This window comes from Pistacia vera, unplaced genomic scaffold (genome assembly GCF_008641045.1).
Source record: "Pistacia vera cultivar Batoury unplaced genomic scaffold, PisVer_v2 Contig21, whole genome shotgun sequence".
NCBI lineage: Eukaryota > Viridiplantae > Streptophyta > Magnoliopsida > Sapindales > Anacardiaceae > Pistacia > Pistacia vera.
Genome location: NW_022196013.1, coordinates 1,199,700 through 1,213,744, shown reverse-complemented (window position 1 = coordinate 1,213,744; position 14,045 = coordinate 1,199,700). Strand labels below are relative to the sequence as shown.

General features: G+C 36.8%; 2 protein-coding genes across 2 annotated transcripts; both read left to right on the top strand.

The window, feature by feature from the left end:
• The first annotated feature begins 216 nt into the window (after positions 1 to 216).
• Positions 217 to 2,141, top strand: LOC116129257 (U3 small nucleolar ribonucleoprotein protein IMP4-like). The gene is made up of 6 exons (XM_031415007.1): positions 217 to 224; positions 489 to 585; positions 675 to 764; positions 1,181 to 1,287; positions 1,427 to 1,511; positions 1,820 to 2,141. The coding sequence occupies exons 1-6, from the start codon at positions 217 to 219 to the stop codon at positions 1,916 to 1,918; spliced, it is 486 nt and encodes a 161-aa protein (XP_031270867.1). The 3' UTR covers positions 1,919 to 2,141.
• A 159-nt stretch (positions 2,142 to 2,300) lies between these two features.
• Positions 2,301 to 3,300, top strand: LOC116129256 (putative disease resistance RPP13-like protein 1). Its single transcript, XM_031415006.1, has 3 exons — positions 2,301 to 2,411; positions 2,521 to 2,631; positions 2,749 to 3,300. Exons 1-3 carry the CDS (start codon positions 2,301 to 2,303, stop codon positions 3,298 to 3,300), a joined length of 774 nt encoding a protein of 257 aa, XP_031270866.1.
• Positions 3,301 to 14,045: the final 10,745 nt, after the last annotated feature.

Genomic DNA, 14,045 nt, shown 5'->3' with positions numbered 1-14,045 from the left:
GTAGTATATGAAATTTGCCTTTCTGAAAGTTAGAATTGCTTGTGCAACTACTAATAGCTACTTCCCAGCGGCATGCATTGCAGCATAACAACTTCATTAGGGATCAGCCTTACAAGGATCCTTCTATTTCAAATTACCATGCAAGTCAACATAAGCTAATTTGAAGAAAGTTTGACGAATATAAATGTGGTGCAGTCAATGTGGTTTTATATATACATGAACAAGTAATTTGAAGTACAGTATTATCACTCAGGGAGACATTCCTAGAGTTTAAAGTGATCATTCCAATTTTTTTTTTTTTTTTTTTTGAAATTTAGTATTTGGCTATTTCAATATGCCTATTCCCAAAAATTTGTGGCTCCCTGTAGATCGGATGCGAGTTGCTCACAGTCCAGCTTGCCCCACCTTGCATCAACTCGCTCGCAGGGGAAAACCAATTTACCCAGGCTGTTTAAATCACCCAATGTTAACACTAATTAGTGATTCAGTTCAAATATAATTAAGGTTCATAATATTGTGCCAGATGGTTTAATTATAAGTCATCTACCTTTTGGCCCAACTGCCTACTTTGGATTACTCAACGTGGCAAGTATTTGATCAGTCTTGTGCTTTGTGGACCTTTTCTTTGACCTATATTCTCTGTTTCAAGTATTTTAATCTCTTTGTGCCTGTAGGTTACCAGACATGATATTAAAGACAAAAACGCTATTGGGACAATGCCTGAGGCTTACCCACATTTGATTCTTAATAACTTCAAAACACAGGTATCCCTTTCCCACTTGGGGAATTAAAGTGTTTGCTGGAAAATCAACTGGATTGTGTACATATTATGGTTGTGTTCATATTGCTACCACTTTTTGAACTTTCCCATTGGTATCACTTTATGTGTAATAGCATGCAACATGATAATAATAATGGTTTACGCTTCTCAAAGAAGTACTGTGAAAATACTGTATTGGCATTACAACAAGTTTTTCCTATTCTTTTTCTGGAAATCATCTAGAAAGGACTGATTATATGTAGGAAAAATAATTGTAACTTGTGAGAAGGATTTTACTAATACTTGATTGTTATGTCATTGAGGAATTTCGTTTCATTTCGTGTTATTGTGTAAATTTGACAATCTTTATTGACATATTGAACTGATATTGCATCTATGGATCTTTGTAATCATTGTCAGCTAGGTGAAAGAACAGCGAACATTCTAAAGCATTTATTTCCAGTGCCAAAGCCAGATGCTAAACGCATTATCACTTTTGCTAATCAGTCTGACTATGTTTCTTTCAGGTTGGTTTGTAGCAGCATATTTCAAAAGTTGTTTGTCTTGACTGTATTTTGGTTGTTGAACTTTATTTGTGTAAATGCTAAAGTGAATATGGATAGTAACAGACAACTTGTTTCTTGTTAATAACTTGTTTACACGAAGGCATCATATATATGAGAAGCCAGGAGGTCCTAAATCAGTTGTGCTGAAGGAGATTGGTCCTCGATTTGAATTGCGGCTTTATCAGGTAACAACATGTCATTTAGGTGGCACTTCATTTTTCAGTGTAGCTCACATTCTTTTTCCCTTCTCTCTTATTTTCTACTCTTTTTCTGGATATTCCTGTGTATACTTTCTAGTTGCTTGTATGAATAGAGAAACAGGTTTTGTTGAGAAGTTGGCCTAATAGATTCAATGGTTCATTTATTATCTGTTTACATTGATGATAGGTTGTCTAATTTGTTGCCATCAAGCAGAAGTGGTGTATTTTTATAGTGTAGTTTTGTATAACTGACTAATCTATTTGGTCCTCATTTTTCTTTCCATATGTTGCAGATAAAGTTGGGAACAGTTGATCAGAGTGAAGCCCAGATTGAATGGGTGATCAGACCATACATGAACACAACCAAGAAGAGGAAGTTCCTTGGGGATTGATAATCAGAGAATCGTTGCAGGCTTTATTCTTTGTGTAGGATTATGTTTTCCCGAGTACTTTGAGGTGTTGGATTTAACATAATTTATAAAAATTTTGTTTCTCACACCCAAATGTATGTAGCTAATATTCATGATTACATGGTCATATTATTTATAATTGATTTGAAACAATAGTAGTTTACTTTAGAACCTTCCTGGACAAGCTCAAGGAATATTTTCATTAGATCGAACGAATGTCTTTATAAAAGAAGTTAAAACTTATTCACATTGATCGGATTGATTGAGTGAATATAGACACGTGAAACATAGACAAGCTCAACAAATTATATGCAAATTAATACCAATTATTTGGTTCTTGCTTCTTTACATATATATAGTAGAGATGATGATAAAGAGCTGGTTACCAGTAAGTTGCTTTCAAGTAGTGTTAAATGTTAATAGGGAGGACAATGTGAAGGATATCCCTGTAATTGCAATAGTTGGGATTGGTGGGGTTGGAAAGACAACCCTCCCTCAACTTTTGCACAATGATTTAAGGGTGAAGAAACATTTTAGTCCAAGAATATGGACATTATGTTTCTGAAGATTTTGATGTGTTCAAGGTGTCTGAAGCCATTTTAGAGTCGGTGACTTCACGACATTGCAACATTACTGATCTAAATGTTATTCAGGTCAGACTGACTAGAAAAAGGTTTCTTCTTGTTTTAGATGAGGTATGGAATGATAATTTTATCTAATGGGATGTTCTCCAAACTTGCTTCAAAGCTGCCGCCAAGGGGAGTCGAATTATTGTGACAACTCGTAACCAAGGTGTTGCATATACAATGCAGGCCATTTTTACTCATCATCTTCTACAATTATCTGACGAAGATTGCTCGTCAGTGTTTGCAAGACAGTTTAAAATTGAGGAAACCCACTTACGTTCAAACTTGAAGCTAATTGGTGAAGAGATAGCAAAAAAGTGCAGAGGCCTGCCTTTGGCTGCAAAAACATTAGGGAGCTTATTGCACTTTAAGACAGAACCCCATGAATGGTACGAAATTTTGAACAACAAAATATGGGATCTACCAATTGATAAGAGCAACATACTTCCTTCTTTGAGATTGAGTTACTTCTATCTCCCTTCGTCTCTAAAACGATGCTTTTCTTATTGTTCAATGTTTCCCAAAGGTTATGTATTTGAAAGGGAGAAGTTAGTTTTGTTATGGATGGCAGAAGGCTTTTTGCGGCAGACAGAGGAAGGGCATGAGTACTTTGATGAACTATTATCAAGGTCATTTTTTCAGCGATCAAGTGGTAATGAAGAACATTTCATTATGCATGATCTTGTCAATGAATTAGCTCAATTTGCAGCAGGTGAATTTTGCTTCAAGCTAATTTAAAGATAGATGATGATAGAAAATATATAAAGCAAGCGCAGGCCCGAAAAAATGTGTGGCCTAATTGGAGCAAAGCCCACATAATTAATAATTGGGGCGGACCGGGGAAAAAGCTCATCTCGCTATCATACAAATAATTTAGAACATGAAAAATAAAATATAAGTAAACGAATACCATAATAAAGTCAACCAAATCCTTTCAGACACAAATTGCCATCTACCATCGTCGTCATCATCATCATCCTCTTCATTATCTTCACTTGCTGTTTATATTTTTTTTGAGTTAAAAATGAAGAAGGACTTGTGTGGGGGATCAGTAGTCCATGCTCTTCGACGGCTGCTCGACAAGTTTCCTTCTCATGGCGATTCAGATTTGCCGCTTAGCACCATCTTGAAGCTAAAATTGTTAATTGGCTTCATGATAGTAGTAGCTGAGCCTGAGGAAAATGAAGACCCCGAGCTTGAGGAGGTTGTACAAGTTCTTTCACATGCTCTTGCCACCGGAGGATTGACATTCAAATCGAAAGCGGAATCTCAGATCCATTGCCTTCCTCCTTCAGTAGAAACAGTTAAAACTTCAAAATCTCCGAAGCTTGCGGTGACATTTTCAAGATTGCCGAGTAAAGATTACTCCTGCATGAACGATGACAATGAATTTCTGTTGAGGAGATATGACAAGCTATCGGATTCTCTATCACAGGTTCCAGTTATAGAAGAAGAATCGTTAAAGGACCTAGTGGATACACCTTCACGGCTTCCAGTTAGAGAAAATTCATTGCAGTCACTTGACAACAATGTGCAACTCAGAAGGGATGATGAAGTTCCCGATTGTTTTGAGTCTGAGACAGGTGTTTCAATCGAATCGGGAAGCCCTCACCCTGAATCTTCTGTGCTTTTGACTGAGGATTCAAGTATGGAGTGTGAAGATGCATCACCAATCCCCTTGTGTACGACTGAAATGCCAACTGTCTGTAATTTTGTAAGCTTGAAAGTTTCCGAGATCTCGCAATTGATGGAATTACCGCCAGAGCTGGGTAGCCTCAAAATTAAGGGATGTGATGCCCTGAAGTATCTACCCGAGGAACTGATTCACAACAATCCTTATCTCCGACATTTGTATATCATTGATTGTTGTTTCTTTGAATCCTTTAATGGAGGCCATCCACCTGTTGCCTTAAAAACTCTCTATATCCGTAACTGTAAAAATTTAGAATTTCTCTCCCCTGCAGGCACAATTTGCCCTGCGCCACTTCTTGAACATTTGTGCATAGGCAGCAGCTGTAAATCTCTAAGTTCATTCCCACTAACCTTATTTCCAAAGCTTAGAAGTTTTGTTATTTGGGAGTGTGCAAATTTCAGTTCCATTTTGATAACAAAGGATCACATGTCACTTGAAACCTTGGAAATCAGAGATTGCCCTAAACTGATATCTTTCCCTAAAGGTGGATTGCGCACCCCAAACCTGACATCAATTTTGCTCTCTAATTGCAAGAATCTGAAGGAGCTTCCTCACCAGCTGCACCAGCTCAGATTTCTAGAGTCCCTGTTCATAAATGAATGTCCGGAACTTGTATTGATTCCAAAGGGGGGTTTTCCTGAGAACCTAGTTGTACTGTCCATCACTTCATGCCCCAAAGTCACACCCTATATTGAATGGGGATTGCATAAACTTGACAATCTTAGTCGTTTTGAGATTGAAGGTGGATGCAGTGACTTGGAGTCATTTCCAAAGCTGAAGCTGCTTCCCAGCAATCTGAGCACATTACGTATCAGCAGCCTTCCAAATCTCAATTTCCTGGACTATAAGGGGCTTCAACACCTCACATCTCTTGAAACATTTCAGATCAATTGCTGTAGTAGGCTTCGGTCCTTGCCTGGAGAGGGCTTGCCTTCTTCCCTGAGTTTTTTGTGTATAAGTGAGTGTCCTTTGCTGAAAGCAAAACTTCAACATAAGAAGGGGATAGACTGGTACAACATAGCTCACATTCCACACATACAAATTGATGATGAATTAATCTTGTAAAATCTACAAGATTCTTCCTACAACAAAAAGGAGCAATATTCAGAATGTCTAAAGCTTGTGATGGCATTTCTGAAGCTTCAATTTAAAAATGTTTTCAGTTACATGATGGCATGACACGATGCTGTGCAGAAGATATGAGAAACCTATGGATATATAAACCACCAAGACTTCCAGCTATAGTCGTATAGAAAAATTGCAGCTGTTTGATTGCAACGTGGGACAACTCAGAATGATGATGAAGTTGCCTCACAACATGCTGAGAATAGGATTGATGAAGTTGCCACCTTCCTCCTTGATTTTCTGTATATCAATGAGTATTATTTGCTATAACCAAAACTTCAACATAAGAAAGGGGAAATAGCTCATACAAAAAGACGAGGAAGTAATCTCGTAAGTACCTCTAGAAGAACCCGTATTTTTGCATTCACAGTGATTTATGTTACCATATATAAATTACAGCATTAGTTTAACTATCAGATTTAAAAAATAAAAATGATTAAGCTTTTCTGCTTCTTGATGTTCCTTGATCATTAGGGTCAATGCAGAAGTTTTCTGGGGTTACTAGCAATTCTCTGTTTCAAGCCAGGGTGGCAGTTGACTCTCAGTTCATCGGTTTGTTTTTTCAATAAATGACGTGATTGTACAACATAAAATCTCTTTCCATAATTGAGTCATCAGTTCCTTACAAATTCTTTGGCAGGTTTCCAGTCCCTGTTCACAACAAATTTGAGGCTACTGGTCTTCCAACAAGTCCAAAGTAATTACTAGAGCCATAACCATGCCAACACCTTATATGATTTTCAGCAACCAACATGATCATTAGGCGTTTGTTGAGACTTCAAATCTGGAAATGAAGTATTTGCTGGAGAATCCTCTAGATTGTGCATTGCTACAATCTTTAGCCATTGCTGCATTAGTGTCATTTAGTTCTAAACGTTTAGTTCAATGAATGAATATTTATTTGTTAATAGGAGTAAAATTATGTTTCTGGAGGATTTTGATTTTAAAATTACTTGAGCCGATGTATCTAATTTGAATATTCTAATTTTTAAGTTAATCCATCTGGTTTTTATCCAAGCAAGAAGTTTTTACTTGAAGGACATGATGGGACAAACTCAATAGGATTGTCTTCAGTAGATTTCCGCATACTTCAAGTGTTTCTTGCTGTACTGATTCACTTTCTTCAAATTTCTTTCTGAATTTGAGAACATCAAACATGATGGGACAAACTCAATAGGATTGTCTTCGGTAAATTTCTCTCTCCTATTGCTGAAACTCGGTGCTGAAGAGTCACATTGATGATGAATATGCAAATGCAACAGAAAGAGATCCAAAAGTTTTGCTGACTATGTCTCGGAATCCAAGTGCTCCTCTTACACACTTGTAAAGGTTGGTCCTGTGGTGTTGTATCTTTGATTAATATATATGCCAACTTTAACTATGCTTTTTGTTTATTTTGTTTGTATTGAGAATGTAAGTTTGTCTTGATCATCGGCTGTGTTTTTAATTGCCACTATTCCTGCAGGAATTGAAGTTTGTGTTCCCTAATGCACAGCGAATGAATCATGGTTCCCAGGTTGGCCTTTAATTTATGCTTGTCCACTCTTCGCTTCTGTGACATGTGCATAGTAGTTTTCAAGTCTTCATCTCTTTGTTTTGGTTCCTATAGATTCGAGTCATGGTTAATTACAATTTTCATTCATATACATCAAATGTATACCTTGTATATTAGAATATTAAAGCAACTCTTCCTTTCATGTGGGAGAATTAAAATACTACTGTGGGGCTCTTTCCTATGAGCTTTTAAGCTTTGGGAATTAATAGTTTCGCAATGTGATTTCACAGCCAATATAGTCAAGAATCCATCCTCATAATCCCTTCATACCATTAATTTGATTATGAGTTTGTCTATGCATATATATATATATATATTTTTTTTATCCGTGTGGCAAGTCCATTAATTTTGGTCATGCAAGGTAAGGGGCATCTTAAAGATAAAATCTCATGGTTGGGCTTCTTTTCTGTGCTTTTCATAATTAGCATCTCGACATTCAGCTTTAAGCTAGGCTGCAAACAAATATAAATATGAGAAAAATTTTCAAATTTTTCCTTGCAGGTTATATCTGAAATTGTTGAAACTTGCCACGCACATGATTTTACTGATGTTGTTTTGGTTCAAGAACATCATGGTGTGCATATTATGATTGTGTTCACATTGCTACCACTTTTTGCACTTTGTCATTGGTAACACTCTACGTGTAATAGCATGCAACATGATAATAATAATGGTTTACTCTTCTCAAAGAAGTACTGTGAAAATACTGTATTGGCATTAAAACAAGTTTTTCCTATTCTTTTTTTTGGAAATCATCTAGAAATGACTGATTATATGTAGGAAAAGTAATTGCGACTTGTGAGAAGGATTTTACTAATACTTGATTGTTATGTCATTCAGGAATTTCATTTCATTTTGTGTTATTGTTTAAATTTGACAATCTTTATTGACATATTGAACTGATATTGCATCTATGGATCTTTGTAATCATTGTCAACTAGGTGAAAGAACAGCGAACATTCTAAAGCATTTATTTCCAGTGCCAAAGCCAGATACTAAACACATTATCACTTTCGCTAATCAGTCTGACTATATTTCATTCTGGTTGGTTTGTAGCAGCATATTTCGAGAGTTGTTTGTCTTGACTGTATTTTAGTTGGTGAACTTTATCGTGTAAATGCTAAAGTGAATAAGGATACTAACACACAACTGTTTTCTTGTTAATAACTTGTTTACACGAAGGCATCATATCTATGAGAAGCCAGGAGGTCCTAAATCAGTTGAGCTGAAGGAGATTGGTCCTTGATTTGAATTGCGGCTTTATCAGGTAACAACATATCATTTAGGTGGCATTTCATTTTTCAGTGTAGCTCAAATTCTTTTTCCCTTCTCTCTTATTTTCTACTCTTTTTCTGGATATTCCTGTGTATACTTGCTAGTTGCTTGTTTGAATAGAGAAACAGATTTTGTTGAGAAGTTGGCCTAATAGATTCAATGGTTCATTTATTATCTGTTTACATTGATGATAGGGTATCTAATTTCTTGCCATCAAGCAGAATTTGTGTATTTTTGTATAACTGACTAATCTATTTGGTCCTCATTTTTCTTTGCATATGTTGCAGATAAAATTGGGAACAGTTGATCAGAGTGAAGCCCAGATTGAATGGGTGATCAGACCATACATGAACACAACCAAGAAGAGGAAGTTCCTTGTTTGTTAACAAGAGAATCGTTTCAGGCTTTATTCTTTGTGTAGGATTATGTTTCCTGAGTACTTTGATGTGTTGGATTTAACATTATTTATAAAAAAATTGATATGATTTACTTTACACATGGATTAATGTTACCACATTTCCATAACTATTTCCAAAATATAGGATATTAATCATACGTAATTAAGCTTAACTGAGGATTATTACTATTTTCTTTTAATGAGTAACCTTCATTATCTGAGGCAGTTCCACCGGTTTTTTTTCTACATGCATACAAACAACAAAACATGGACCCTCCACCTTGAATGAATATACACTTCAGTGATCACTCACATCACATGCCATGTTGCTTGTGAAAGTTCAGTAATGAAGTGAGAGATTTATCTTTTCTATGATTATTGTGTGATGTCATATTACCGAGTGAATAATAAACCATTGAAGAGAAAGCATATAAATACCATAAAAATACCACAAATGTATATATCAAAGTCATGAAGATGGTGGGGGAGGGAGATGCATTAGTTGATCAGTTCAGGATGGTCGGTCAGAATGTGGATCATCTCTCTGATGATGGAAAATAATTGTGTATAACTTTCAAGTTTCAGTAGCAAAAGTGTCTCATTAATGGAAACTTTATAGTAATTAAACTTTATTTGAGGTTTTAAAAAACCTTAGATAGAAGCAATCAGGTTCAAGAATCGAATCTAATCTGGATTCAGCTTCAAGTTCATGAAAAGATCTCTCTGCCTAGCTTGTATTCCATTAAGCTATAATGAAATTCATTTACTGATGTTACTTAATTTCTCAAACCTCTAAAACTGTTATATATGTCATGACATATCTTATAATTATTATCATTGAAAAAAGCAAATAATTCAGGAAACACTAGCACTACTCTGTAACTAATTTTTAAAACGCCTTCATCAAGCGGCTAAAATTCCAGAAACACAACAAACCAATTAATTAATTAATTTGAAGCTCAATGTTAAACCAACAGTCCAATACAAGCCATACACTTTATTTTCTCTGAACCAGTACAAAAAAATTGAAATCTGCTCTTAATTTTTATTTTTTTAAATTGCTTTTTCTTACCGGCTCAAACTCGACTTGTTAAGCCAGGCTTGAATTCCCCTTCTCCCTTCACGAGCCGAGCTGAGTCAGAAAATCAAAGGCTCGGCTCAAACTCGATTTTCTCTTCCCTTTTACGAGTTGAGCTCGTTAAACCAAAAAGTCGGCTCGGCTCGAGAACAGCCCTTTTACCCATCCTTTTCTCCATTAAAAAAAGGTAAAAAGATTAAAAAAAGACCCAACTTTATCAACTCTTTCTAAATCTTCACTGACAATCGACCTGGAGGTGCATGGAATGCAGCTTCCAATAAACTTCAATGGTATAATTGCTTCATGACCTGCATGGGCCACCATAATTTGTCAATGCAATACATAAGAAAATTACAATCAGTTCTCTGTTTGTAACATGGTATCAGAGCAATACAAACAATTCTAGGTTGTTTTTATTTTTTTAGTTTGTTTTTTTTTCTCTTCTGCCCAAGTGAGCATTTTTCGTGAGTCACCCTGGAGAGTGGCCATTTTTTCTTATTGACTGCCTATGAAGTTTCTCAGTTTCTTAGCCAGTTCATAATAGTTTTGTTGATTTCTGTTGATATCAGTTTTGTTTCTGTTGATATAGAGTTCGTTCGTTGAAGAGTTTTTGTTGGCTATTTTCGTCTTCTTACCATGACTGATAAGTCTATAATTGATATGGTTCCTGTAATGTCAAAAATTACGGAACATAAGCTTAATGGGTCTGATAACTATTTTGATTGGAGTAAGACAATTCGTCTTTATCTGCGAAGCATTGGTAAAAATGATCATCTCACCAAAGATTCATCTGAAGACGATTCAAAACAAACATGGTTGAGAGAGGATGCCCGGTTGTTCTTGCAGATACGGAACTCCATCAACAGTGAGGTACTTGGTTTAATTAATCATTGTGAATATGTGAAGGAATTGATGGACTATCTAGATTTTTTGTATTCTGGGAAAGGGAATGTTTCTCGTATTTTTGATGTATGCAAAGCTTTTTATCGAGCTGAGAAACAAGATAGGTCTCTTACGGCCTATTTTATGGATTTTAAAAAGATATATGAAGAACTTAACATTCTTCTACCGGTGAGTGCTGATGTGAAAGTTCAACAAGCTCAACGAGAGAAAATGGCGATTATGAGTTTTCTAGCTGGACTCCCTTCTGAGTTTGAATCTGCTAAATCTCAGGTTCTTGCTAGTTCTGAGATCACCTCCCTCCAAGACATATTTACTAGGGTTCTTCGTACAGAAAGCACTCCATCTGTTCAATCAAGTAGTGCTCTTGTAAGTCAGAATCATGACACTGGGCGTTCATATAACAGGAGCAATAATAGAGGAGGGGGTTCGAATTATCGTGAGAATCGAAGTCAGGAGTCAGGAGGGATTGTGTGCTACTATTGTCATGAACCTGGTCATACAAAGCGCACGTGTAGAAAGTTGCAAAATAAGGCCCAGAAGCCTCAGTCAGCTCATGTTGCCACTACTGATACTTCTGAAAAGAAGGTTATGATTTCAGCTGATGAGTTTGCCAAGTTTTCTCAGTATCAAGAATCATTGAAGTCCTCATCTACTTCTATCACTGCTCTTGCCGAGTCAGGTAAACCAAATACATGTCTTATTTCCTCATCCTCCAAATGGGTCATTGATTCTGGTGCCACAGATCATATGACAGGTAATCCTAGTCTCTTTTCATCATATCAGTCACATAATTCCTCGTCTAATGTTACTTTAGCTGATGGGTCAACTTCTTGTGTTCTTGGGTCTGGGTCTGTTAACCCTACTCCGTTAATTTCCCTATCCTCTGTATTGAGTCTACCACAGTTCGCTTTTAATTTAATTTCTGTGAGTAAACTCACTCGCACTCTTAAATGTTGCATCTCATTTTTCCCTCATTATTGCCTGTTTCAGGATCTTACGATGAGACAGATTATTGGTAAAGGACATGAATCTGGAGGGCTTTACATCCTTGACACACAGGTGCCCAGACCCATTGCATGTTTCAGTATTTAGACCCCTTTTGAGGAGCATTGTCGGTTAGGACATCCTTCTTTACCATTGTTAAAGAAACTATGTCCTCAGTTTAATAAATTATCTTCGTTAGATTGTGAGTCATGTCAATTTGCCAAACACCACCATCTTTCTTCCAGTCCAAGAGTCAATAAACGGGCTAGTGTCCCTTTTGAATTAGTTCATTCAGATGTTTGGGGTCCGTGTTCTATTGTGTCTAAACCTGGATTTAAATATTTTGTTACCTTTGTTGATGACAACTCTCGTGTAACTTGGCTTTATTTAATGAAAAATCGTTCTAAGTTGTTTTCTCATTTTTGTGCCTTTTGTGCTGAAGTTAAAACTCAATTTAATATTTCTGTCCAGACATTAAGAAGCGATAATGCCAAAGAGTATTTCTCGAGTTCTTTTCAGTCTTATATGCGCCAGCATGACATTCTTCATCAATCCTCTTGTGTTGACACACCATCCCAAAATGGAGTAGCCGAGAGGAAAAATAGGCACCTTCTTGAAACTGCTCGAGCCCTATTATTTCAAATGCAAGTTCCTAAACAGTTTTGGGCCGATGCAGCTTCCACGGCCTGTTTTCTAATTAACTGCATGCCTTCCTCTATTTTGAATGGTTCCACTCCTTACAGTGTTCTCTTCCTGTCTAAGTCTTTGTTTCCTATTGTCCCAAAGATATTTGGTAGTACTTGTTTTGTTCGTGATGTTCGACCCCAAGTAACCAAGTTAGATCCCAAATCTCTTAAATGTGTTTTTCTAGGTTACTCTCGTCTTCAGAAGGGATATTGATGTTATTGTCCTAGTCTTAATAGATATCTGGTGTCACCTGATGTTACTTTCTTAGAAAACACCCTTTTTTTCCCACTTCATCTACCTATACACGTCAGGGGGAGGACGATGACTTACTAATCTATACTGTCACATCCACACCTGAGTCTTCCCCACATACTGTTCCTCCTCCGGCACCACCATTGTCTTCGTGTGGACCTTTACGGTTTGATCCTACGCTTGGATCGGTAGCAACACGTTCAGAGACAATATTGGTGGAGCCTCAAACGTGGGTATGGTTTCTTAAACCTTGAACTGTTTTTGCAGATTTGATTATTTTAATGTAAACTGTGATTTTTGTACCTGGATCTTGGTTCTAAAGAACGATCCATAGAGTTTATGTTTTTGTTTTCGCTGCGTAACTGGTCGTTTACTAACGGACTAGGGGAAGCAACCTACATCCTTGGAATAAAGATCTTTCGTGATAGATCGCATAGGTTGCTTGGCCTAAGTCAGAATGCATATTTGACAAAGTACTGAAAAGATTTGGTATGGAAGAATCCAAGAAGGGATTCTCCCAATCACATGGTGTTTATATCTAGGAATATGTCCTAGAACCAAGATGAGAGAGTAAGAGAAAAGGATCCATATGCATCAACAATTGGATCCATCTGTATGCCATACTATAATCTTGGATTGATGTCTCATGTGCTTTGAGTACTTGTAGTAATATCAATCAGATCCAGGTGAGCGTCTTGGATGGCAGTCAGAATATTCTTAAGTACCTGAAGGGACTAAGGATATGTTCTTGGTTTATGGGGGAAGATGAGCTCACTGTAAGAGGATACAGTGATGCTAGTTTCCAAACGGACAAAGATGATTATCGATCGCAATTAGGGTTTGTATTTTGTCTCAATGGGTGCAATGAGCAGAAGACTCCAAGCAAAGCACTGTAGCGAACTCACAATGGAGGCTGAGTATATTGCTTACAGATGTAGCCAAGGAGGCATTCTGGATTAAATTCGTACTGAACTTGGTATGGTTCCCATTGTTGATCCTATAGCATCTATTGTGACAACAATGGAGCAATTGCTCACCAGGGACCACGGTCTCATCAGAAGTCAGACACATACTCAGATGATTCCATCTCATCAAAGAGATAATTGAGAGGAAAGATGTGCAGATCAATAAGTGCATACTGACGACAATCTCGCAGATCCATTGATAAAGCCTCTGTCATAGTAGAGCATGAAAGACACTTGAGATCATTTGGTATTATACATGAATGATTGGCTGTAGTGAAAATGGAGATTCTTAGAGTAGATGCTGTAGAGCCAATCAATTATTGTAGATGACTCTTTGTAATATGTTCATTGATCGATAAAAGGCATTTTATACTATGAGCACATATGGTATGGATATATCATTGGATGTATTGACAATGTCCTTGAATGGTAGAACCGTGACGAGGGTTTCAAGCTTCAATTTTGATAGTGAGAACCCTATGAGCACTATGTTGGCCATTCTAGAAACGTCCGTAGCCCCAGTATTGTTTGAAGAAGGGCACAGACAATATAGTAAGGCTATCATAGTA

Coding starts and splice junctions, on each gene's coding strand:
- LOC116129257 (XM_031415007.1), top strand. Junction 586..674: donor ACTTTGGATTACTCAACGTG/GCAAGTATTTGA, acceptor TTGTGCCTGTAG/GTTACCAGACATGATATTAA. Junction 1,288..1,426: donor TCTGACTATGTTTCTTTCAG/GTTGGTTTGTAG, acceptor GTTTACACGAAG/GCATCATATATATGAGAAGC.
- LOC116129256 (XM_031415006.1), top strand. CDS start 2,301: ATGATGATAAAGAGCTGGTTACCAGTAAGTTGCTTTCAAGTAGTGTTA. Junction 2,412..2,520: donor CAATAGTTGGGATTGGTGGG/GTTGGAAAGACA, acceptor GATGTGTTCAAG/GTGTCTGAAGCCATTTTAGA. Junction 2,632..2,748: donor TTCTTCTTGTTTTAGATGAG/GTATGGAATGAT, acceptor TATACAATGCAG/GCCATTTTTACTCATCATCT.